Here is a 27,570-nt window from a genome sequence, read left to right on the forward strand (position 1 = left end):
GTTTCAATGCCTTTTTTGGAGGGTGAATCTTGTTTCAGATGATCTTGGCAAATGGGTGGAGTGATAATTATTTTGGTACCGGTAGAATTTTCCCAAGTCACTGTTGCATCCAAACAATCTCCATCTCATAAGATCATGTACAAAAAAAAAACAGACTTTATTCAGTGCTGTTAATGTGCGAATGTTAGTTGTAGCCTTGTCATTCTTGATAGGGTCAGAGTCATTCTTATTTTCAAACATGACATCCATGTAAGGGCTGTATGAGGAACACACACTAATCTCAAAGCAAATACAATTTCTTCAAAATTAACATTATAAGACTTAAGGTGAACTCGGATTACAAAGCAATGTTGGCTCACATACTGCATCTTCTCCATAATTGATGAAAAAAGAATGTAAAACATCTCACAGATCGAAGGCAGAAAATACAATGGGGGGAAAAAGGGAGTAAATCTAAATATACTTAATTAATGCAAACCATGCACTTCCAGTGATAACACGTTTCAGCTGGGAATGATTGGTGCAAGCAGTCCAGGACAATTTGCCTTGTACTACATCAAGACAAATCAAGTCCGACTTGATTGGAGGGACAATTAAGGAATTTTCCAGACTGATATTGGTCAAAATAATACAACACTCTACCAAGGATCATTTAACAATTATATAACTGTGTTATCCAAATTTGTGGTTGAATCACCTCATGGTTGAAAAGAGCTGGCATAGTGTTATTCTCCACATAATGGCAACCTACTCAACATATTCAAGTACAGTAGTAAAATAAGAGGCATTTCACAACAATGAGAACTATTAGTTATTGAGAAAGCTCATTTTGAACATGCTATGAAGCACAGGCCTACTACACCCTCCCCAATCTCCTGAATCACCGATATAACAAAACACCCCCAAAGTGTCCCTGCATACTGTATTAACTTCTAAAGCCCATGTCTCTCGGCTGAAATAGTGCCACATTATCATACCACTGACTGGGTCGATATATCTGGTATATAGTCTTGGGTACAAGCGACTCAATATTGTAGTGAATTCACACATTTTTCATCCAAAACTTGAAATGTTTTTATCACCTCCAACACAGATTAAAACAGCTAGAAAATTATAATTTTCTATACAGTTCAATCCTGTTTAACAAACCTGCCCCCACTCCCAGTTCAGTATGTAATATGCTTTACTCTTATACACATAACATAAAAAAATAATCCCTTCAAACTCAGAGTCCTCACGACACCGCATAATCACTTGACACACACGGCACAAAGTATTTTGGGTCGGAAACTACTAAACAGGAGAAAACCAGGGTAGCGTAGTGGTCTATTGCGCTGCCTACCAACACGAGGATCACCGGTTCGAATCCCGGTGTTACCTCTGGCTTGGTCAGGCGTCCCTACAGACACGATTGGCTGTGTTTGCGGGTGGGAAGCCGGATGTGGGTATGTGTCCCGGTCGCTGCACTAGCGCCTCCTCTGGTCAGCCAGGGTGCCTGTTCGGGGAGGGGGAGGGGGAGGGCGAACTGGGGAATAATAGAGTGATCCTCCCACACGCTATGTCTTCCTGGTGAAACTCCTCACTGTCGGGTGAAAAGTGGCTGGTGACTCCACATGTAAGAGGAGGCATGTGGTAGTCTGCAGCCCTCCCCGGATCGGCAGAGGGGGTGGAGCAGCGACCGGGACAGCGTGGAAGAGTGGGGTAATTGGCCGGATACAATTGCGGAGAAAAAAAACAACAAGCAAACCAGAGCAGCAAAGAGCTCTGCTTGTATGCCTGTTGAATTAACAGCACTTCAAAAATTAAATCTGATGTGCAACACTTGATAATAAATAGAATCTTTAAATTAGGGTAGCAACAACAAATATCTCGACTGCAAAATTAGCCACATTAAAGGTTGCAATAAATAAACATATTTAAAAACTCACTCCATATTTATCACAGTGACTGTGACAGAAAAAGACTTTTTCCCCTCTGCTCATTAGTGAGGGAGGAACATGCGATGTTAATGGCGCACACCTGATTGAAAGGATAGCAAGCCAACCAGCTGATATGTCTACACGGCTCTTCCTATTGGTCCTCGCCGGTGAGCAGGTGGTCAGTTACTTTGTCAGTTAAGGCTCCAAGCTCCGCCTCCAAATTAGCAGCATCATCATCCTGGAAAATGAGGAACAATTGGCAGAAAGTCAGTAAAAACACATTATGATGGTGTCTGTGGCAAAAATGATTTCAGATCATACTGGAGGGGGGGTATTCTGCTGCCGTGCAGACATCCTGGCCTACAAACAACATTGCATGATGGGAAACAAACACTTCCTTTCTTTGTTATAGCTCGCAAATGAACAGCATTAGCAGCACGTCCCCTCCCCACAGTTTTCAACAATTGTGTAGAAAATAGCAGTGCTAAAATCAAGCGCTAAAAAAAGAACAGATGTAGAAAAGAATTTTGACCCCACATTATTAATATTATATTGATAACGTGGGGCACCTTAGCGCACCGGAGGGCTAGTGGGAGGGCCTGTAATCACAGACTGAAATAACTTCTCACACGCCACTGAAATACCGCAACGGTTATGTGCCAATTTAGTTCTATTTTTTATGCTTGGATTAATTAGTAATTACATTTGATGCAAATTTAGCTATATTTCCATAACTTTTCCAAAACTTTAAAGAAAAATATATATTCCATAACCTTTCCAGGACCTGGAAATTGCATTTTCAATTTCTATGACTTTTCCAGGTTTTTCATGACCGTACAAACCCTGAATATAGCAATCAATATTCTAAAAAAATAATGATTATGACATGCTTTCTTCTGGTGGATATTGTGCAGATAGGGCTTGTATCAACGAAGTTATATCATGGCTTGAGGTCTTACGTTGTTGGAGGTTCTGGGCATCTTCAAAGCCAGCTTGGTCCAATTCCTCGCCTCGGAGATGTTTCCGAGCTCCTTGTGACACTGAGTTAAAAATGAAGTTACTTGAGTCACTTTAAAGGAAAATGTTCACAGATGGTTTTTGTGTATGTGCAATCAATACTGATTGGTAATGTCGTCTATTGAAGCAATATAAGCCCTCACTGTGTATTATACTGATGGAGAAAAGAGTGTTCTCCTGCTCAGAGAGTCTTTCCATCAGTGCCTACATGCACCAGACTGCATTCTGAGTAAATCTCCATCGTCATACATATTAACCTCTGCGTTAGTGTTGTGGGATATCAATTCCACCATCGGAAACGTAGCGCAGAGAATGAGGACGTGTGTTTTGAACAACGTGTTTAGTATTGGAAACTCTGCTAAGTTGTATTTAGTTTCTCTGGCTGCCAACTGACGTCACAATACACTTGGAGGCCGGGGGGGGGGGGTGAGACTTCACCGCCTTCAGAGATGCAGAAACAACTGCAGGTGTTTTTATGTGCTATCTCTGTCACAGGTAGACAGAAATAAGGTTTTATATCATCAATTAAATCACATTTATTACTACCAAGTGTTTGCAGTCTTGCATGACTGATGTCTCTTTTTTTTTCTCTTAAGATTTTTATTTTTTATTTTTTGGCATTTTCCGCCATTTTATTTGATAGTGATAGTAGAGATGGACAAGGAAAGGCAGGGGAATGACATGCAGCAAAGGGCCCAGGCTGGATTCGAACCCAGGCTGCTGCAGTAAGGACTCAGCCTTATGTGGTACGCACTCTACCAGGTAAGCCACCGGGGCACCCCCAATGTTGTCTTTTAACACTAACTTTTGCTACAGGGTTTACATTCATCGTCAGAAATTATTTCTTGCATTTGATCCCACTCAGTTCAACGGTGTCACATCTCTATTTGTCACTCACGCCTTCCCCTTCTCCAGCTGCGGATCAGACCGTACGCCATTAAACAAATGGTGGGTTCATGTAGGATGATATGAGCAGCCTTGTATGCTGTTCACAACACTGTTGGCATGATCCGAGATTGCCCTGTGCCAGTGTTGTAGTACTCGAGAGGACTCGTGACTCAGACTTGGACTCGAACACTGGGGACTCGGACTCGAGGTTTAGTGACTCGACTACAACACTGCCCTGTGCTGTGTGTACCTTGATTATCCAGAGACAAACTCCTGTGACAAGTTCATTCCAAGGTGACTGATTCATTACCTTGGCAATGTAAAGTCTCACGGTCTTGGAGAAACCTGGGCTGAGTTCCTCTGCCTGAAAGAAAACAAGGTGTGGGAAAAACACAGATGTTAAGTTTCACATCAAAATCCAGATAGTTTCCCAGTCGGTCTGAGTTAATGCATAACATTTTTCATTTGAGATATGAGCCGTTTGGAAAACAATGAAAAATGAAGAATATGCACAAAAATGAAATAAATATTAAAACATTATAGGACTTTGTAATAGGGAGTTGAGTATCTTGTGTTCTAGTTAACACAGACCAGTTCCTTCACAATTCACACACGGTCAGTCACCAGCCTCCAGTACTGATCTTCTAGGTATACGGTGTTTTTTTAACCCAATTAATCGTATAGTCAGGGTCTGAAAATATGAAGCTCGCCAAAACCTCGAGTCTCTAATGTTGGTCAATACCTTGAGGAAATTTTCCAAGGCGTCATGGAGGGTGGAGTTGGGCGGATGCTGGTAAAGGGCGGCCGCAGCCTTCTTCTCCAGCCAACCCAGGGTGGCTACCTAAAGATTAACAGCACAAACGTTGGCGCTGCAAATTTCAAAACAATCTTCTTTCAGCTTGTTCCCTATTTTTCAGGGGTTGCCACAGCAGATTCTACAGCACCAACGGTGGTCGTTGTTAACCCGGGCCTCGACCGATCCGGTAGTGAGCCTTGACAGATCCGGAATGGTCTCGTCAATCCGCATAATGATTCGGCAAAATTTTACATTGGATGCCCTTTCTGACACAACCGCTAACCCTATGGACAGGGGCACAAGGAAAGCGCTGTATGCCATCCCAGTGTTAATGGACTTGTGCCTGTCGCCAAATTTCAGAACAATAACATCTTGAAAGAGGTGTACTACTTTTTGACATCAGCCATGTTGTGCAAAGAAACTATTTCAGCTCCTACAGGTGAAGCGCTGGCTTATGCAGCTGTTCTACAGCTCCAACTGTGAAACCTGTAGACCAAACAGGTCGATGCTATGAGACAATGAGCGGCTAACAGTAAGGAGGGAGGATTTACCTCATAGCACCATCGCCCAAGCAGGTAGAAGCACAGCGGGTCGTCGTCGTCTCCGAGGGCGATCGCTCGGTCCAAGTGCTCCTACGTGGAAAAGGCTGATTAAATTCTGCAGGCAAAAAAGGTATTAAAACACAGCACATTTTGACACTATAGCCAAATATATACACCTGTTAACCTCTACTAAAGAATAAACATAAATTACCAAAAAAAAAAAACCCCTCCAAAACATATAAGAGCAACTCGAAGAATGCAACAGCACAAAGAACTTAACTCTTTACGATCCCCTAAAATAACAGCCAATCAATGGTCAACCCTGCTCTGACCCTTTTACACCTGACCATTGGTTGCATTTGATTTTGGGGAATGTAAATATTTTCTCTCTTTTTCTTTAGCTTGTATTCTTATCGATTCTCCCAGTATTGTAGTCGAGTCACTAAACCTCGAGTCCGAGTCGAGACTCGAGTCCCCAGTGTTCGAGTCCGAGTCCCCAAAGAATAGGCCGAGTTGAGCCCGAGTCAAGTCCCCATTACCTGAGTCCGAGTCATCAAGGCTGAGTCTGAGTCGAGTTCCAACAGGATTTGCATGAGGGTATGCACGTGAATCTGCATGTAGGTGGAACACACGTGCCTGCCCTTGCACGAAATTGAATAACGTTACGGTATTAATACAGTTATCAATATCTTATGCCAGATTATTAGGGCCTATTACAAAAAAACTATCAAAAACAAAAAAACAGTATCAATTAACAAGCCCGAGTCCTCATCTCCAACTTCCGAGTACGAATGCAGTCAATGCTCGAGTCCGAGTCATCAGTGCTCAAGTCCAAGTCGAGGCACGAGTCCTGAAAATCAACACTAGAGTCTGACTTGAGTCCAAGTCCTGGACTCGAGTACTACAACACTGGATTCTCCTACAACTTCTTGCCTACACGGTGTTTCACTCTGTCTGACCTGTGCAACACTTCCTGTGGGCTTTTTCTTTTTTTCATGGGATCAAGGAATTGAAGCTCAATCTACCCTGGTGCTCACTGTTTTGTCTCTGTGATGCGGTCTATTCCGTTGCCTACCAACATGGGGATAGCCGGTTCGAATCCCCGTGTTACCTCCGGCTTGGTCGGGCGTCCCTACAAACACAATTGGCCGTGTCTGTGGGTGGGAAACCGGATGTAGGTATGTATCCTGGTTGCTTCACTAGCGCCTCCTCTGGTCGGTCGGAGTGCCAGTTCAGGGGGGAGGGGGAACTAGGGAGAATAGCATGATCCTCCCACGTGCTACAACCCCCTGGTGAAACTCCTCACTATCAGGTGAAAAGAAGCAGCTGGCGACTCCACGTGTATTGGAGGAGGCATGTGGTAGTCTGCAGCCCTCCCCGGATCGGCAGAGGGGGTGGAGCAGCGACCGGGACGGCTCAGAGAGTGGGGTAATTGGCCAAGTACAATTGGAGAGAAAAAAGGGGAACCCCCCCCCCCAAAAAAAGGTAAGATAAGATGGCGGCGTGTTACCTTTAGTAAGTGGCTGCTCTTCAGTTTGCCATGCATGGTCTCGTACTGTGAGGTGAGTCCTGTGAGCACAGCAAACCTGCACCAGAAAAAAAATAAAAGCTCTGATATCAAGACATCGCCGAGGAGCGCAAGTAATTTTACATTCACCGTTAAGCAAATGTTAAAGTGTCCTCCGATATCACCGTCTCACCATTTGTGGCATTCTGCATTCAGGCCGTTTTTCTTCAGCGCATTCTCCGCCTCCTCACGACCTGCATGCATAATTCAAAAAGTTCAAATCCAAATTATTTAATGGAAAAGTTATTTGCCCTGTTTTAAAAAAGACTAAAACTAAAGACTTAAAAAAAACTGAAATAACAGCAGTGTTTATCTTCTACAGTAAAAATTCTAGCCACAAAAACACAGTTTTCCTTTTTCAGGAAAGGATCTGTGAGTCAAACTGACGATTACAAACAATTAAAATTATATTTTTTTTTCTTATTTCACTATTATTTACTTATGTCATTTCATCACTCAGAACATATTTCATACAGAACATAGCAAAATTTATTGTGACTTTTATCCTACAGTAACCCAATCAGGCCTCCCTTGAAAAAGATTTTTTTTTAATCTCAAGGGTTGGATAAAGATTGTCATAATAATAATAATAATCTCGAGTGTCTATGGTAATTATAGGGAAAAAGGAACACCTGCCAAACAGAACTTAATTTTGGTTGTGGCTGGTTAGTCTGTCGATTGGCAGGTTAAAAGATGTTTGGAAGTTATTTTTAAAATCAAATAACCATGGTTTAAAACATCAAATCAGCTTGTGAATTTTGAAAGCTTCCAGCCACTGTAATAATAATAATACATTTTATTTATGGAGTGCTTTTTAAGGTACACAAAGATGCTTTACGTGAGTTAAAATAAATGTAAAAGCAACACACCAAAAATAAAACACTCAACATTAATCACACATTAAAAGCAATTCTGAAAAGGTGAGTTGTGATTGGGGAGAGAGTTCCAGGGGGCAGCTATGGAGAAGGCTCTGTCACCCCAGGTCTGGTGCTTGGTCCTGTGTGGTGGAGATAGGAGGATGGCATCGAAGGAGTGTGGTTGTGGAGCAGGTCGGTGAGGTAGGAGGAGACCTGGTTATGGCGGGCTTTGTGAGTGAGGAGAAGGGCTTTGAATTGGATCCGCTGTGGGACAGGGAGCCGGTGGAGGTTCTGGAGGACAGGGGCGATGTGGTCACAGGAGTGGGTGAGCAGGCTGGGAGCAGAGTTCTGGATGTACTGGAGTTTGTTTAGGACTTTGGATGAGGAGCCATAGAGAATGCTGTTGCGGCATGGATCCAAGTTTCTGTAGCAGAGAAGGAGGGTGAAGGGCGGAGTCGAGCTATGTTTTTTAGGTGGAAAAAGGCAGTTCTGGTGATTTGATTTTTGTGGTGTTCGAAGGAGAGGTTGCTGTTGAAAATGATTCCAAGGTTGCAGACGTGTGGGGAGGGAGAAAGAGTGGCGTTACAGATGGCGAGACAGAAGTTGTGAGTGGTTTTGGCAAGAGATTTGGGACCGACGATCATGTCAGATTTATCACAAATGTAGTTGGAGGAAATTGGCTTGCATCCATTATTTAATTTCAGTGAGGCAGCTGGTCAGACTGCAGTAAGTTGCAGTGGAGATGGATGAAGTAGAGATGTAGTGGATGTCATCGGTATAGCAGTGGAAGTGGAGACCATTTAAAAATGTATTTCAGATTTTTCCCTTTTTCTCCCAATTTAGTGGCCAATCGATCCCTATTTTAATTCAAACACCCACCCTCGTACTGCACACATTCGCCAACTGCATCTCTCCGGCCGGCAGTCTCGAAGGAGTCGCCTCGCCACTTCCGTGACAAGGCGACTCCAGGCCGAACCACTGCTTTTTCCGACACACACAGAGACACATTCATGTGACGAACACAAGCCGACTCCGCCCCCCTCCCGAAGACAGTGCTGCCAATTATCGCTGCTTCATCGAGTTCAGCCATAGTTGGATCTGGGCAACTGCATCGACACAAAGCCGATGCTTAGACCGCTACACCACCGCGGACCCGGAAGTGGAGACCATGACGACATATGATGTTACGATGGGGGAGCATCTAAAGTATGAACAAGGGAGGACCAAGCACTGAACGCTGGGGGACGCCTTGGGACATAGGAGTTGAGGGAGGATTCAAGGCGGGAGAGAAGAATGGTGTGGTTGATGGTGTCGAATGCTGCAGTGGGGTTGAGGAGGATGAGAATGCTGAGGTGGCCAGAGTCGAAGGAGAGGAGGAGGTTGTTGGTGACTTTAAGAGGGGCTGTTTCTGTGCTGTGCTGTGAGCGGAAACCAGATTGAAATGGTTTGAACAGGTCGTGAAAGATAAGGGGAGCTTTGAGTTGGGAGGCAACAACACGCCACAGTATTTTTGACAGACTGGGGAGATTAGACGTAGGCTGGAAGTTGCTCATGATATCAGGGTCGAGTCCAGGTTTGTTGAGGATGGGGTGACAGCAGCCAGTTTAAGCGTGTGGGGGACTGAATCCCAGCTGAAGTAGGATTTAATGATTTCTGTGATGAGTGAGGAGATAGCTGGGAGACAGACCTGAACAAGATTGGATGGGATGGGATCCGAAAGACAAGTGGAGCTTCTCATTCCTACCATAAGGTTGGACAGCTCCATTGAGGACATAGGAGATAACTTTGACAGGGGCTGAGTGGTGAAGGGGGAGTGAGAGGGTGGAGGAGGTGGTCAGGTTGCAGTAGGTGTGAAACGAAAGAGTTGCACTTTTACACAAGACAAACATTTCACTACTTGACGCTAGATGGGAACTGTACATAACTGTTCTGACTTACATACAAATTGGACATAAGAACAGACTCAAAAACGGAACTCGTTCGTAACCCGGGGACTTCCTGTAACTGACAAGATCGGAGGGGGAGGCAGACATTTTACTGGCAAGAGAGGCAGAAAGAGCTGAGAGGGAGATAGATTTGAAATGTCTTAAGGCTATTATGCGTTAAGACTCATGGCATGGACTCAGGAATCAGGAACAATTATTTGTCATTTCATTCCATGCACCTGCGCACATGAAATGAAACAAAATATTGTTTCCCCCAGCCGCCAGCAGCGCAACACAAAGACAAAAACACAAATCCAAACTACAAGAACACATATATCCATCCATCCATTATCCGAACCGCTTATCCTGCTCTCAGGGCCGCGGAGCCTATCCCAGCAGTCATTGGGTGGCAGGCGGGGAGACACCCTGGACAGGCCGCCAGGCCTACACACAGGGCCGACACACACATTCATACATATGGGCAATGTAGTACGGCCGATTCACCTGACCTATATGTCTTTGGACTGTGGGAGGAAACCGGAGCACTCGGAGGAAACCCACGCAGACACGGAGAGAACATGCAAACTCCACACTGAGGACGACTCAGGACAACCCCCAAGGTTGGACTACTCCGGGGCTCGAACCCAGAATAATCTTGCTGTGAGGCGACCGCGCTAACCACTGCACCACCATGCCATGAATACATATATCCAAACTACAAAAAAACTACAAAAACACATATATGCTCACTGTCCAAGAGAGTGAACACCAGGATGACTGTCGAAACTACTGGTCTGCATGGGCTAGCAGTTAGCTTAGCCTGCCCCGCTTCCGCATCCTGTCAGACTGCCCCCGGTGTTTCCTCCTCGGGCGCAGCTCCAGGCAGCAGCAGATCAGGCTCCCCAAGCCGATCCAACTCTAGCTCTCCCAGCCAGACACCTTTGACACACCTCCCCACACTCTACATAATGACACCAAAAACACATCCAACGCCAGGCGAGGCTGCTGCCAGACCGCCCTCGGTGTTCTTGGAACTGCCGGTCTCTATGGGCTAGCAGTTAGCTTAGCCTGCCCCGCTTCCGCGTCATGTAAGACCGCCCTCTGTGTTTCCCCCTCAGGCAGGGCCGTGGTGCTTGGGTCCACAAGACCCAGCAGACCAAGCTCTCTCAGCTGATCCAGCGCCAGCTCTCCCAGCCATCAAACGAAAACACAAACTTAGACGCAGATGTGGACAAAGACACTGCATAGAAGGTACTGGATGAGGCTGCCGCAAACATAAATTCACTTCGCCATCTTCCCACATCGGTACTGTGTGAATTTGCGCAGCCATCTTCCCACACCGGACATGCTGTGGGAAGATGGGGATAGGGATGTCAATGTCCATGGTGATTGCCAGGTGGTCAGAAATATTGAGGTTGAGGCTGGAGAACTGATGTATTGTGAGACCAGTGGAGAAGACCAAATCCAGGATTTGACCATGGCTGTGAGTTGGGAAGTTGATATGTTGTATGAAGTTGAAGCACTTTAGCCATTGGACCAAATTACTTTCCTGTCCAGCTGGTTATGTAAGATTGGGATATCAGGTCAGGGTGCTCTGTTGTTTTTATACATGAACGCTTTCAACAGAAATTCTGCGGAAAGAAATATTAAACTTCCAACTTTTTATGTTTGTGTGCGAGTGTACATTACCTTGTTCTGCATAGCACCTCTTCTCCTGTTTGTCCTCTGTTGAGTCATACATGTCATTGTAGGCTCGTGCCAGCCGCCATAGAAACTCCCTGCTGTCTCCACACTGATGTCAAGGCAACCGGAAAAAAAATGTCAGGCGTTACTGCTCAGTGTCCAAATGCAAACCGAGTCAAATTTAACAGAGATTAAAGTCACGTATTGAAATTACTTCATGACTTGACTTAGGCCAGTTAAATGTGACACACACCAAACTGCACTAAGCACATGACCACGCCTCATAAAACGGTGCCACAAAAAAATGGGCTTCAAATTTTCGGGAATTCTTGTTTCAGATTGACATTCCTCTCGTGTATCCCATTTTCAAACGATGAAGTATGGACGACAGTGCACAGAAACTGATGTATAGAGAAAAAAATGTGATTTAAGCAGGGCTGGAAATCAGCAGGTACACTCCTTTTAATATTATATTTTAGTGATGCTTCGATAGTGATTTTTTTCAAATATCACGATATTATAAATATTGCGATATGATAAGATTTTTTAAAAGGCTCTAATGCCTTTTCTCTAGAGGATCATGTGAAAACTGCTGTGATCATGTACAACAGAAAGCTTGGTTTGAGTGATATAAACTTTAGTTTAAGTACAGCTCTGGTGCACAACCATGTGTCTCCTACCCTATTTGCCTCCATTTTTCAACTGTCAAAGATTTTTTTTTTATAAAAAAGGCAAGCAGAATGCCAAACCCCCTCTATTAACAAGAAAGAGGAAAATATTTTTTTTTGGCCTTTCCCCCCCTTTTTCTCCCCAATTGTACTTGGCCAATTACCCCGTTGCTGCTCCACCCCCTCTGCCGATCTGGGAGGGCTCCAGACTACCACGGCTCCTCCAATACATGTGGAGTCGTCAGCCGCTTTGAGGAGTTTCGCCAGGCGGATGTAGCATGTGATAGGATCACGCTACCCCCCCCCCCCCCAGTTCCCCCTCTCCCTCGAACAGGCGCCCTGGCCGACCAGAGGAGGCGCTAGTGTTTAGACCAGGACAAACATCCACATCCGGCTTCTCACCCGCAGACACAGCCAATTGTGTCTGTAGGGACGTCCCACCAAACCGGAGGTAACACGGGGATTCGAACCGGCGATTCCCGTGTTGGTAGGCTATGGAATAGACTGCCACACTACCCGCCCGCACGCCCCAGGAAAATCATTTTGAGTAGGGATGCACCAGTATCACTTTTTTACTGTCGACACCCATTGCAAGTATGAATCTTTAAGTATCAGCTGATACAGAGTACCGATTCAATCCAGTATTTTTACTCAACAGTACAGATTTAGACCGTTAGTTTGGCATAAATGGGCAAATTAACCAAGAAGGATTTTTTTTCCTACAATTAAAGAAAAACAGGCTTCTATGTGCTGTGCCAAAAAACGCAGTACATCAAGCCATGCTACTTTTATTCATGATGTTACTCATGACTTTTAGTATCGGACTTTAGTCTTGGGTAAAATCTGATATGATACTCCTAGCCTGGTGTCGGCCTGATATCCGATACTTGAATCGATATCTACACATCTCCAATTTCGAGCTGTGGACTTTGCAGCTGTCTCCTCTTCCTCACCTGCACTCTGTTGGCCAGCAGCAGGTGGAAGCCGTCTGCTTTTAAAGTGGCATCGCCTGTGTGCAGGATGTCGCTCTGTGCCAGGAGGAGGGCCAGCTCCCCGCTGGGAATCCCAATCACCAACTCTGGCCTCTCCTCCTGCTGCTGCAGCTCCTCTTCCTCCCTCTCCTCATCCTCCTCTTCTTCTTCTTCTTGGGAGTCTTCCTGGCGTAGGGTGAGAATGGTAGCACAGCTCTTCTCCTCCTCCTCCTCCTCTTCTTCAGACTCTTGCTCGGGCTCCTTGTCGCCTTCCTCTCTGTCCGTGTCACGGTCGGTGTAGTCAGATTCGGCATAGGCCGTGGTGTACCTGGGATAAAGGAGATTTTAGCTTTTTTACATAAGGTTTGATTTATTTATTGATTCCGATGTGTGACATGCTGGTCAAAAATAATGCAAATTCAAATTATGAAGTTACTAGCAGAGGTACCCGGTGCTGCCTGGGGAAAATGTTCTCACCAAAACAACCAACACGATCTGATCTTTATGATATGATACATGTGATCAACGAATGTCGAATAAATGAATCGTATTAACGAAAATGATCAAATGTCATAATTTTCAATCCATTCATCAAGCTTCTTTGCTAATGTGTGTATTAATCGCTTAGTGCTCAAGCACCTCAGGGTAAACCACGTTGCGTGCCTTCAGGCTAGCACTGACAATGTTAGGTGTAGTGCCTCCCTTGACCACTGGAAGGATTTGCCGGAAGTCTCCACAAAGCATCGTTGGAATGCCTCTTTCGCAAATAAATCAAATTTTTTACTTGGTTTTTGAAATATTTTTCAAACTGTGCAATCCTTGGAAAGTGCTGATTCTAAAGATACCTTTCTTTTTGTTCTACAGTGAGTATTTCTGGAGTTTTAAGCGAACATACACTCTCACTTTATATATATATAGATATATCTATATATATAGAGAGAGAGAGATGTGTATATATATGTATATACATCTATACACACACACACACACACACACACACACACACACACACACACACATATATATATATAGATGTAAATGTATTAAATCTAATGGAAATTTGAAATGTATTCAAACAATCTGTACATTTTTCATTGTTTTGTACATTAGTGACATTATATTCTATTACTTCAATGCTTACAAACTAGTTTGTCGTTCTGATTTTCAGGACACGACATTTATGATTTCGGGTGTTTTACCATAAAATGTTCTGCCTGATAATACCAATAAGAGCATTAACATTTAGAGGACTCTGAACAGATAAGACTACTGAAAAAAATACTAAAATAAAATAAAGTATGACAAACATTGGCCAGTTCTTTGTCAGTGTCATGTTCTTTTGTATGCAGTTATACCATTTCCTTATCTTCCATTAATATCTTGCTTTGTGCAAAAGGTAACACCATGCCATTCGTGCTGTCATGGCGTCATTGTTGACCAGCAGCAAGAACGCAACAACCCAGAAAAATCACCTACCCTCCCTCACTGGTCTCTCCTCCGTAGGCGCTGGCAACTCCCTGGCTGGCGGTGAAGTAGACGGAGCTGGAGCTCACGGAGTCTGTGCGCTCCCGGTGGATGACGTGGCGCCGCCTCCGCGCCCGTTGGCTATCTTCTACACCCTTTCTGTAAACCACAATTTATACAGTTTATTTTTCATTTAGTACAGAGAGATAAGGATCCGTTTGTGTGTAGACAGAGGTGAGCTGAGTGTTTTGTGAATTTAACAACGCCCCAGAAGGCCTGAGGAGGTTTCTGGTGTGGAGGCTGTACAGTTTTTACACCACACACAACCTGACATAGAAAGTTCCTTTTTCTGTGGCATATTTGATTCATTTTCCCCTCATGGTTTTTGACTATACCATCCATTTTGCACCCGGATATTTACTTTATTTGGGAGTATTTCAGTCAGTACTTGAAGTGTGACAGCACTCACTGGTGTATCGTATTGGTGTGTCGTATTGGTAGAGCTGGGCAATATCGCCAGAATCAAACATCACAATACCCCCCCCCTTTTTTTTCTCCCCAATTGTATCTGGCCAATTATTCCACTCTTCCAAGCCGTCCCAGTCGCTGTTCCACCCCCCTCTGCCGATCCGGGGGGGGGGGGGGGGCTGCAGACTACCACATGCCTCCTCCGATACATGTGGAGTTGCCAGCCACTTCTTTTCCCCTGACAGTGAGGAGTTTCACCAGGGGGACATAGCATGTGGGAAGATCACACTATCCCCCACCCCCACCGAACAGGTGCCCCGACCGACCAGAGGAGGCGCTGGTGCAGTGACCAGGACACATACCCACACCCGACTTCCCACCCGCAGACATGGCCAATTGTTTCTGTAGGGATGCCCGACAAACCCGGAGGGAACACGGGGATTCAAACCGCTGATCTCCGCGTTGGTAGGCAACAGAATAGACCGCCACGCCACCCAGATGCCCCAAATATCACAATATTTATGACCGAATACCTTGATATCGATGATGTGACAGTGTGTTGGGGATGACTGCTGGTGCTTTCATAAGATATTTATACGGAAATGTTTTTGGAGAAATGCTCATTAGTAATGTGGATATGATGACCCAGCAGGTAGAGACATTCACCGTTCATTTCACTCAGCTTAAAACAAGTCTAATAAATCGAATCACTTTACTGTAATGCAGGGAAAGACAACATTAAAGTTATATCACAATATTATGATAAACAAAATCCCAGGCGTCATCTTGTCTCATATCATGATATTGATATAACGATTTATTGCCCAGCTCTAACATACTTGAACTTCTACATTTTGCTCTTAGGCGTAGTGGCATCATCACTTCTCATCGGACCCTTTAGTCAGCTGGTTAACGTAGTCGCCCATGGTGTGGGAGAACTGGGTTCGCGTCCCGGCTGTGGCGGATTCCTAGCTGCCCCCCGAATTTGCTACATTGGTGTCAAAAGTGGTATGGTGAGACTGTGTGGCCATTGGAAGCACGTGTGCCCAGAGGCGTGAGGGAGCTGGTATGCTGAAGCGCGGGGACGCACTTCCCGAAGGAGGGGGCTAGTGTAGCAATAACGAATGACTAGACTCGCTAGCCCTTGGGTAACAGGTTGGACACTTTTGTTGATCGCCCGTGGTGTAGGCAATCCGGGTTCGCATCCTGGCTGCAGCGCTTCCCGGCTGCCCCCCCCCAATTTAGCTACATTGATAGTGTTTACGTCCCCCGCCAGCTTTTCTCACCAACTTGTTTTCTCCCTCAAAAGTCGCTGCGCTCCTTTGTAGTCCATAGCAATTGATTTTAGTGATCCTTCACTAAACATCAAAGCCAAGGACTTCATTACCCAGACTGCACCATGTCACACAGTTCTGAGCTGTGTGCTGCTGCCCTGTCATAATTTATTGATTGAACGCAATGTTTGTCGGCGGGTTTGACTGGCTGTCCAACTTTTTGTCAGAGTTGTGTTAGGTTTCGGCTGGCTGGGAGAAGTTCTGCTGATGAAACCAGTATGTGAAGTCCCCAACCAGTCAAACAAGTCTGACCTCAAAAAACCTGGCAGGTGAATGTCTTATTCCTAATGCATACCACTGTTGTCTTCTCGAGAATATTTAGAGCATGCTTGATTTAATATGTTCCTGAATAAGACCTGATAAATTGATATTTCTTAAGTGTCCACCAAGAGTACTTGATTAACCTAACTAATGTATTCTATTATTTTAAAGGGCAAGAGGTGATATAAGATGCTAAGTTGCCATCACCACTGATACTGGACTAAATTCATTGCCACTTACATAGCAAGTATAGGAAAGCATCATAGAGGAAAGTGACACTTTGGCTTATTGCTTGCACAGACTTGTCTGATAGAGATAATTTTTTTGGATGCGGGATCAGATGTACATCATCTTTCATACCAGAGAGACTGTACCACAGCAAAACAATGTTGTGGTCGTTAACTGTATCTTGCTAACTACAATTTACAATTAAAATTCATGTCCTTTTTAATTGCAGAAATACATATGGAAATCAACAGTCTCTTAGTCTCTTAAATTCACTACATAAATTCCACATTTAATACAGAGTGAACTGGTGTTGGGAGGTGTAGTTCCCATACTGTGCATCACCGCCTGGTATGGGAACTGTACCTCACAAGACCAAGAAGCCCTGCAGAGAGTGGTACGTTCTGCTGAGCATACCACTGGGTCCACACTCACCCCCCTACAGGACGCGAATATTTTTTTCCTGGGATGAATCCGTAAAGTTCCCGCCCTCAGGCACTAGGATTGGCCAGATCTGCCTGTCAGTCAAGGCTGATGCGAACGCGCAACAACCCTAACCCTAGCCACGTTTGCTAGCTAACTGTTAGCCATTAGCCACGTTTGCAACCAAGCTAACTGTGCCAACTTAACTGTGTGTACGGTAACAACGTTATGTTCCAGAACAGCCGTATAGGCGTCGACTGGCTGGCAGATCTGGCCAATCCTAGTGCCTGAGGGCAAGAACTTTCCGGATTCATCCTAGGAAACAAATATTGGCCTACAGGACTTACACACCAGGTGGTGCAGGACCAGGGCTAGAGGGATTATTATGGATCCCCACCATCCAAATAACGGGCTGTTTCAGTTGCTGCGGTCCGGCAGACGCCTCCACAGCCACAAGGCCGACACTGAGAGACTCAGAAGGAGTCTTTCCCCAGGCCTCTGACGCTTTCCTTCAAACAGACTATTTGCACATTTGTATATTGATATTTATCAAGAGTATATCTTCTGTATACTTCTGGATTTTTAACTTTTTAAAAGTTATTTTATTTCTTTACATGTTGTTCTACCTGTTTTTGTTTCAGTGTTCATCATAAAAGCATTTCACATGGGGTGTCCGGGTAGCACAGCGATCTATTCCGTTGCCTACCAACATGGGGATCTCAGGTTTGAAACCCTGTATTGCCTCCGGCTTGGTCGGGCATCCCTACAGACACAATTGGCCGTGTCTGCGGGTGGGAAGCCGGATATGGGTATGTGTCCTGGTCGCTGCACTAGCGCCTCCTCTGGTTGTTAGGCGCACCTGTTCGGGGAGGGGGGCTGGGGGGAATAGTGTGATCCTCCCACATGCTACTTCCCCCTGGCAAAACTCCTCAATGTCAGGTGAAAAGAAGTGGCTGGCGACTCCACATGTATAGGAAGAGGCACGTGGTAGTCTGCAGCCCTCCTCGGATCAGCAGAGGGGGTGAAGCAGTGACCAGGACAGCTCGGAAGAGTGGGGTAATTGGCCGCGTACAATTGAGGAGGGAAAAAAGGGGACAATTTTGAAAAAATAAATAAAAATAAAAGCATTTCACAGCTCATTGTACTTGTTTGTACATCAAGTATGTGACAAATAAACCTTTGAATTTGCTGATAAGCATGGCAAAACCAGTGGCTACACGCATCCCCCCCCCCCCCCAGCTTCCATTTTAAATAGACTGCAGTTTGTCAAGACAAGTCTTTTGTATGATCACCACAGCGGTTATGGCAGACTTTTCATAAATGTCGAACTTTTGAAAATCACCAGTGCAGTCACATTTCTATAGTGGGTGTTGACAATGAGGACATTGTGACAAGCTGACGAGTTGGGGACAAAACCTCTTCAGAGCCAATCCTTATCCCGAAGTTATGGATCTGACACCTTCTCCCCCGGATCAGCGGACTGTTAATGTAGTCATCCCCTTCCAATGACATTTGTCCATTTTCCATTTTGAGCGCCAGCACAAAGTTGCTGAACGGAAAACAAAAATCTGCTGTGTGAGTATTCTATATTAGAAAGACCCTGACTCCTGTGTGAGGTCAGCGTCGCCAGCCTGCCACCACTTACTTGACATCCTGGATGATCTGCTGGGCGATGTCCTGCAGGCCGCCCCTCAGCTCAGCCACCTCTGAGCGCAGCGAGGCCACGCAGCTCAGCACGTTGTCCAGCTGGTTCCTCAGCTCCAGCTGCTGCTCCGGGGACAGGCCCTGCACCACGGCCTCCACCGCCGCTAGCGCCTGCTGCTGGGCCTCCGCCTCTGATGGGACACAGCAGGTGGAGGAGTAAAGGTCAGACTTGTGGAAGTGTACCCCGGTTTAAAGTTAAGACACCGTGTCTGACGTGGGGAGCGAGCAGTTTCTGTGTCTTGCTCAAGGATACTTCGGCAGGATAAACATGACCATGTCTGAACTAAGGCTGAACAATATTGTGTGTGGGGGGGGGGGCAAATCAACATTATGATATTTTTGTGTTTTAGTGTTATGTATTGCAATATTAAAGAACAAAAACGAGTTACATAATTTCACCACATACATGCAGCTCTTAACCTTAAAAGCTCCATTTGCAAATAATTTGTCATTCTAGCAATGCTAGGCTGACTAGAGAGAGAGGGGGTGGGGGGGACGCAGTTGTCCAACTAGTCATGCAATCAGACGGATGTTTCATTTATCAGAGTCACTGACATATTTTTCTTCAAGAGCACTCATTAAATAAATAAATAATTAAATAAATGAAACCTAGCCAGGTTTCGTTTCCTGTCATGCCACAAGAGTTTTAAGCGAACGGGACGGACAGTCCCTACATTACACCAGTAGTTCTCAACCTTTTTGGGGTCCTGGACCCCCTGCGTGTTTTTGATCTACCCTGAGGACCCCTCCACCTGATCTTTGGGGAGGGGGGTTGCAATTTGATAGAAACAGTAGAAACTGCATTTTAAATTGCACTATAGCATTTATTCACTCTTTGGGGCAAAAATAAGAGCTTTCAGTTGTAACTTAGATATAGTTAACGAAACAGAATTCTTATGCAGTAACTCTCAGATATATGTAACAAAACAGAATATGTATTCAGTAACTTTCAGATATATGTAACGAAACAGAATATGTATTCAGTAACTTTCCGATATATGTAACGAAACAGAATATGTATTCAGTAACTTTCCGATATATGTAACAACAGAATTTTTATGCAGTAACTTTCAACAATGCAAACGGGAGCGAGATCTCTTATTAAAATACAATACATTACACTTGTGAAACCGATGTAATTAGAGAAAAAAGTCCAGTTACCCTTTATAGTTTAGGTATATAAAGGTCTCAGTCACACTTGAGTAAAATAATCCTATTTCTATAAACGTCATAGGATCTTTTTTTTTAAAGATATTTTATTTTCACGGACCCCTTGCAATTACACCACGGACCACTAGGGGTCCGCGGACCCCCGGTTGAGAAACACTGCACTACGCCATTCGCAACGTGACGATTGCGCGCGCGTGTATATTGCGTCAGGATACCGTGGATACCGTTCCACGCTTAACATACGGGACGCACGTTTCAACAGACATTTTTATCCCGAGTGACAAAGTGGGTGCACACACGGGTATGGCCACCGGGCAGCCAAACGTCTGGGGTTGCTTTGCACGTCCACACGTAGTACGGTTACAGGGGCAGAACGTCAGCGCGCATGCGCAGACCCGTTTGGGTTTCTGCACCGTTGCAAGCGCCCAGCCTACCTTGGGCATCCAGCGACCCCAGCAGCAGCGTTGGTCCATCGGTGGCGTTGAACGCCGGAGCGGACGGGCTGGCCTCCAGCAGCATCCTCTGCGACCTTCTCCTGGACACTTCCTTGTAAATTAGGAACGCGATCAAGCCCAAGCCCGCGGTGGCTCCGACGGCCAGCCCTATCAGACCACCCCTGCCCAGAGACGGGTTCATCGCCGTCCGCGCCGATGACGCCACGCAGATGTCGGGAGCACGCGAACCGGCGCGAAGTAACCAAACCAAAACGCCGCGTTCGCCGCCTTCTCGAGGATCACAGCCGCTGACGTGCGAGGCGCCCGCTTCGCGTCTCGTGTAACATGACTAGTAGCTTAGCTGCCTTCGCTATATCCCGACAAGCGCCGTCGCCACGCCGTACTCCCCCGGACGTGGACGAGCGAAACCGATCGGACTGCGTCACGGGTGACGTCACGGAAACGCCGCCTCCGCAGCGTGGACTTTTTGACGGTCCCTTATGATTTGTCAATCGCCTCCGCAGCGTGGACGTTTTGACGGTCCCTTATGATTTGTCAATCGCCTCCGCAGCGTGGACTTTTTGACGGTCCCTTACGATTTGTTAATCTATACCCTTCCCTCGGGATTTGGCTGGGCGGAGATAACGCGTGAAGGAGAGAAACTACGCGTAGCTGTGCTTTTATTGTTTACTGATGGTGAGTCTGCCACTTGCGTCACCTGCGCAATGTTTTTTTTTCTTTTCTTTGTGAAAAATAAATGAATAAAATAAATGATTGTCGAACAAAGATAAAGCCCGGGCGCAAGAATATCTAATAGTAATTATTTTTGCTTGGCACCAAACTGCTTGCGGCCAGCTGGAGTCAGAGTCTACCGAACATAGTCAGCAGCGAGCGGCGGCAGCGTCGCAGCCGCGTCACAGCAAAATCGGCGACCGTCGAAAATTGTGACCACCGAGCTGCTTAAGGAAATGGGATCACTCCGAGAGAGTTTGTCTGGTTTTCGGATTAGTTTTGATTGACCTTTATCAGAAACTCAAAAACTAGTGTACTGTTATTCTGATGACTTAATGTAAGTATTTAAGTTAGTTGAAAACTGTATTTGAACACACTTCAGTGTGTTGCAATGCTTTCACAAACACTTGTGTTTGCACACTATTGTACTTTTTGGCCCTGATGATATTTGTGGTTGGTAAGATCTTTGATTTAAGGTCAAATATCAAAAAAGGCAGAAAAAGCAGTGCAGAAAGGTGCTGTACTGTCTTTAAACTGTGCAAATGGTGGAAGAAACAATAAAGAGACGTTACAAAAGCAATATAAAATGAAATCTGAGCTTTTTACCTGTACCTCACAATAAAATAGCTTTAATTTACAAATCTAAAAAAAATAATGATTCATAAAAAACTACATTCAGCACAGCTTGGTAGATGTACACATTGACAAAAAAACATTTCTGTACACATATTGTCAGTGCTGGCAGACAAGAATAAAGTACTTTATAGAAGGGAACAGCTACGTACATCAATAAAATAATAAGCAGCAATTTCATACTAATGCAATATCAGGAATCAGGAACAATTTGTTGTCATCTCATTCATGTACTTGCGTACACAAAAGAGACGAAATTTCGTTTCTCCCAGCCCACAGCAGTACAACACAAAAGACAAAAACACATCCAAAACTTCCCAAAAACGACACCATCAACAATGTACAAAACCAGAGAGAACAAAGCAACAAAAAAAAAACACACACACACACACGGTCAACAACACCGTCCATTCAGTAAATTTGCAACACAATTCAAAAATTTCACTGTCCAGGAGAACGAAGGATGACTGTCAGAACTGCCGGTCTGCATGGGCTAGCAGTTTGCTTAGCCTGCCCCGCTTCCGCGTCCTGTCAGACCGCCCTCGACGTTTCCTCTTCAGGCACAGCTCCGGTCAGGGCCGTGGTCCTTTGGCCCACAGGATGCAGCAGACCAAGCTCCCTCAGCTGATCCAGCGCTAGCTCTCCCAGCCAGACACCTTCGACACACCTCCCCCGCACTCCACACGATGACAAAGGTGCAGACAAAAACACTGCACATGGGCTAGCAGTTAGTTTAGCCTGCTCCGCTCTCCCAGCCGATCTAACACCAGCTCTCCCTGCCATCAAACGAAATCGACGATCACAGACATACATCCTCATAAAAGTTCTTCACACGATGGCACAAACTCAGATTCAGACGTAGACGTGGACAAAGATGCTGCATAGTCGACACTGGGTGAGGCCGCTGTCTTCCCACCCACATAAATGTGTGCAATTCAGATGCTGATGAAGGATTCAGTTGCACCAGAACTGCTGGTGTTTGCAGCTTCCATGACACGGTACATATCTGAGGGACAAATACCAAACGTTATTTATTAAATGATGTAACACACTAAAGATGTTCAGAAAGAAAGCTGCAACTTACCTCTGTTCCTACGGAATATCCTAAGAAAGCCACTGGAGGAGGAAATGCCAGCGCTTGTGCTCTGCAGTGACAAGATGAACAAATGAACACTAACAGGTTTGGAAAATGATTTTGCAATGCTTAACAAGTTTGTGAGTTAATTAAAGCCCCCCTCAAAAAAAAAATCGTGCAAAATAATGAATGCATAAGAACTATTTTACAGCAAAAAGAAGGGCTTACTCTGGTTTGGTGAGAGCCTGTACTTGGAATTGGGGGTTTTCTCGCTAGGGCAGCACGGATCTACAGGCACAGCAATATTCATCAATATTAATGTTTTAATATCATAAATCTATCAACTATGGTAAGAAGATTCGACAAGTTTTACTTCTTTTGGCTCAACATACCTTTGCATCCAGTAGAGTACCAAACACTAAAATGAAGAAGCCCTGTGAAAACATTTAGAGTTACACAAATAGCTTAAACCTTCAAGAGATGTAAGAAATGTTTTGTTATTAAACTCGTTTAGATATAAATGACTGGTTAAACACATGTTCAAGTCAAAGGCCATCTCTGGATTTCACCTCAACATCAGAATTTCAAAGTTTGCAAGTACCTGTAATGAGTTGAAGAATGCAAAAGCGATATGGATTCCTTCGTTTGTTGGATCCGCCATAGTCCCCACTCCTAGAGCCCAGGTCAGTCCAAAGAAAGGTGTCAAAATGGCCAAGCATCTTGCAATGACCATCAAGGCATGCTTTTCATCTGGCTGGGAAGCATCACCTACACCTCTTCTCAGCATTTTGAACACAACCACAACAAGGATGATAAAATTGATAAAAACTATAGCTAAGGCGGGAATCACAAAGGCCAGAAGGGCCTTCGTCTCGTCCCAATTTAGCCAGCAAGCTTCCTCTCTGATGTAGCCATTGCCTGGTGCTGTTGAGGCAACAGTAACTACTGCTATGATAAGAGGGGCACCATAGCCTAAAGTGAAGCCTATGGCTAACATGATTGCCTTTGACATGTGGGAAAAGACCAAGACAGTTCGATAAAAGAGAAGAAGTCCAGACCCGAGCATCCAAAAGAACAAAGCGAGGTAAAAAAAGTGGACGAAAAAGGTTGCCGCGCTGCATGAACCTTTATAGTTTGCAGTCGGGTTCTCGGTGATGGCAGCACCGACAATGAACCAGATGTTTGCGATCAGGAGACACACGGCAATGTTGACAATGGATACGTGACGCATGAACGAGGTGCTGTTGCGGGTCATGGTTTTCCAAATAATTCCTTCGATGATGAGACAGATAACCAAGCTTCCCATCGATATGCCAACACCAATAAAAGTAATAATTCTCAGAAACTCTTTCACTGATTCGGGAATGCTTGTTGACATGAGAATCGAGAAGGAAGTAAGATGGTTGCAACTGCAAGTGACTATGTTGTCTTCGTCCGACACGAATTCACACCCCTCGTTGTCCCATCCACCAAGATTATCGAAGAGTCTGAAGTTCCAGAAAATGCATTGCGGATTCAAGGTCAATGAGTTGTTGGACTTGTCAAATCTCAGAATTACGTTGTCAATCGTTTTGTTTATCTTGACAAGCAACACAGGGGCGTTAATGGTGTTATTGTAGATGGTTTCATTGCTGGTGGCATTGAAGCTACTGATGTCGAAGCTGGTGTCCCGAGGAGGCAGAATGTTATCGAGGGAGGCGAAGACTATGGTGGTGATGAATAGATTCTCCGTGTTGGGGTCTTGAATGTTGATGGCAACACTGGAATTGAGGTCCGCTGTGAAAACGTTGTTGAAGGTAGTTCTGTTGAGCAGGATCCGGCTGGTCAATAGGTCAAACTCTCCATCCAACTTATCAGTTAAGGACTCCAGTGAACCCAATAATGCTGAGCTAGCATTCTGGGTTTCATTTACATTCAGTTGTTCCCAGGAGCCTATTGTCTCATCAGAAATTAGGACATCTACTATTTGCAGTACATTCTGTGGACAAGAAAACAATTCTCTTTTAGGCTTGTTTCCACATAAAGGTTTCATCACTTACAAGGCTGCATGATACGCTAAAGCCACGTTGATATGTACTGTGGTGAAGTAAAAGGGCACATGTGAGGTGTTTTAATAACTGACCAGCATGACGGTTTCATTGACGCTGGCAGAAACATCAGCAACATTTTCCAGGATGTCAACGATAGCGGATATGGTTGCAGTTGAATTTGTGATTTCTGATTGTAAGCCTTCTGTTTGAACCACTTCAGAAAGACTCACCACGAATTCGAGAACCCCTTCCGACACCAAATTCTAAAAGGAAATAATCAAATCAACATGTTGACTTAGTAACACACATCAAAATATTTTGTTATATAAATCAACTCATGAGACGCATCATAATCTTTAGCATAATTAAACTGCTCCAAAAGACAATGACAGGGAGACTGGTATGTGGACCGGTTGCGGGTATGTTACTCTACCCAATTGAGATTCATTCTGCTCGAGCTTCTTCCTCAAATGTGCTCTCGGTCTTCTCGTATTTGCTTGTGCCTACTTTCGCCAATCTGTTTGAGCACCAGTGGCACCATCGAAAAGTTTTAGATCTTTGGTTTCTGGTTTTGGAAATAGTTTATATTCGCTGACATATTGTCAGAGCTGCCCGATACAAATACGACATGCGTCACTGCAGGTGATGTGGGTTTCCCCTTTGAGAAGCATTCAAGAAGCATTCTGCTTTTATTTTCAAATTACATAGCATTTTAAACTTGCATAGGAGTATTTTTATCGATCTATTTAGCACTAATCGGCATCTTCGAATAACATTCAACTATCAACCACTTGTCTAGATGTATGAACCAGTTACTTGTTTGTACTGTATTTGCTGTGGTGATTTATTGTGTGTTGTGAATGAATAGCCTTCTTGAAAACCCTGTCTGCAAACCCAATACGCTTCACAGGACAAAGTTTTACAATAAAGTGAAGTGAATTTAGGAGGTAAAAATCAGAGGGGTCCACCAACCTGGGATTCAGTTAACAAGTCTCTGATTTCTGTTACGATACACGTGTCCTCCAGGAGTCGCCATGCTCCGTTCTCCTGACAGATGGCAGTCTTGTTCCCCATCTCGCCAGCAGCACATCCCGGGTTGGATATGTCATTAACACGTCCACTGCCATACAGATCACTCTGACACGTAACACCTGAAGTGCAAAGTGCGTAACTAGTCAGAGCAGCGACTGGTAACGTGGTAAAAGTATTAATAACAAACTGAGTGCAGCGCTGCTGAAGAAACCTCATGGTCCCAAGTTCAGCTGCAATTCTCACTTTCTCTGAAAATGGTCAGTGTTGTTGTCCTTTGAAAGTCTGACGGGTCAGTGACCCTGCATGTAAACACCAACTTCTCTTCCGCCTGTCCGGTGCAGCTTTGCACCTTGTGGTCATACTCGATGCAGTCCGTTGTGGGATTGGCTGTAAACAGTAGTTGACATTGTGGTTAATGTAATAAACTGGAGACAGGGACACTGCGTCTTGACAGCACAATTATCAGTTTGTCCTTACATGAAACTAAAAGGCTTGTGCCCTGCCACCACTGAACTTTATAGGGACTCTGCACGCAACACTGAAGACTTGTCGTTTTGCTTTCTTCACACGGGATGTTGAGTTTACTCTTCACCCGCACGTTGGGAGCTTTTCGAATGATGTCTTTGTTCAGAGTTCCACTTTGGATGAAGTTCATTGCTTGACCGTTCAGTTTGCATTCAAAAAGACCTGAAATCAAATGAATCCAGAGTGAATGGCTGTGTCCGGGTAGTGGGGTGTGCTGTCATGTTCAGAAGTAGAGTAAGCATTATTGTTTTTTTAATTAATTAATTAATTAATTAATTAATTAATTCATTCATTCATTATCCATGCCGCTTATCCCAACTGGGGTCGCGGGATGCTGGAGCCTATCCCTGCAGTCATTGGACGACAGGCAGGGAGACACCCTGGACAGACTGCCAGTCCATCAAAGGGCCCACACACACACACACACACACACACACACACACACACACACACACACACACACACACACACACACACACACACACACACACCTAGGGACAATTTGTTACGGCCAATTCACCTGACACACGTCTTTTGACTGTGGGAGGAAACCGGAGCACCCGGAGGAAACCCATTCAGACACGGGGAGAACATATAAACTCCACACAGAGGACAACCCAGGACGACCCCCAAGGTTGGACTACCCCGGGGCTCGAACCCAGGACCTTCTTGCTGTGATGTGACCGCGCTAACCACTGCGCCACCGTACCTTAATGTATAGCCAATAACTAAATAGCCAATAACGAAGGGTATACAATGAATTTACAATGAAATGAATTACAATATATCACAATTTTAACGTTAATAAATTAATTATTTACCTTTAATTTATTTATTGGGGATTTTTCTTCCCCCTTTTTTTCCCCCTCTAATTATATATCCAGCCAATTACCCCACTCCTCCAAGCTGCCCCGGTCGCCGCTCCACCCCCTCTGCCAATCCAGGGAGGGCTGCAGACTACCACATGCTTCCTCCGATACATGTGGTCACCAGCCGCTTCTTTTCACCTGACAGTGAGGAGTTTCGCCAGGGGGACGTAGCATGTGAGAGGATCACACTATTCCCCCCAGCCAGCCCTCCCCCGAACAGGCGCCCCGACCGACCAGAGGAGGCGCTAGTGCAGCGACCAGGACACATACCCCACATCCGGCTTCCCACCCGCAGACACGGCCAATTGTGTCTGTAGGGACGCCCGATCAAGCCAGAGGTAACACGGGGATTCAAACC

General features: G+C 45.1%; 2 protein-coding genes across 3 annotated transcripts; both read right to left on the reverse strand.

The window, feature by feature from the left end:
* Positions 1-126: 126 nt before the first annotated feature.
* On the reverse strand, positions 127-22,658 carry rmdn3 (regulator of microtubule dynamics 3). Of its 2 annotated transcripts, XM_056294735.1 has the most exons (12): positions 20,317-22,658; positions 18,654-18,843; positions 14,310-14,456; positions 12,816-13,161; positions 11,201-11,303; positions 6,863-6,923; positions 6,673-6,748; positions 5,172-5,252; positions 4,567-4,665; positions 4,135-4,188; positions 2,879-2,959; positions 127-2,157 (listed from the first exon to the last, which is right to left on the reverse strand). In XM_056294735.1, the coding sequence occupies exons 1-12, from the start codon at positions 20,516-20,518 to the stop codon at positions 2,071-2,073; spliced, it is 1,527 nt and encodes a 508-aa protein (XP_056150710.1). In that variant the 5' UTR covers positions 20,519-22,658; the 3' UTR covers positions 127-2,070. The 2 variants fall into 2 exon arrangements, with proteins under 2 accessions (XP_056150710.1, XP_056150711.1); XM_056294736.1 differs by lacking the exon at positions 4,567-4,665.
* LOC130124866 (adhesion G-protein coupled receptor F1-like) lies at positions 22,617-26,473 on the reverse strand. Its single transcript, XM_056294213.1, has 9 exons — positions 26,386-26,473; positions 26,062-26,205; positions 25,759-25,937; positions 24,879-25,049; positions 23,358-24,734; positions 23,149-23,190; positions 22,985-23,044; positions 22,766-22,826; positions 22,617-22,687 (listed from the first exon to the last, which is right to left on the reverse strand). The coding sequence occupies exons 1-9, from the start codon at positions 26,471-26,473 to the stop codon at positions 22,617-22,619; spliced, it is 2,193 nt and encodes a 730-aa protein (XP_056150188.1).
* Between the last annotated feature and the right edge of the window lie 1,097 nt (positions 26,474-27,570).

Source organism: Lampris incognitus, chromosome 15 (genome assembly GCF_029633865.1).
Source record: "Lampris incognitus isolate fLamInc1 chromosome 15, fLamInc1.hap2, whole genome shotgun sequence".
In the NCBI taxonomy this organism is placed as follows: Eukaryota; Metazoa; Chordata; class Actinopteri; order Lampriformes; family Lampridae; genus Lampris; species Lampris incognitus.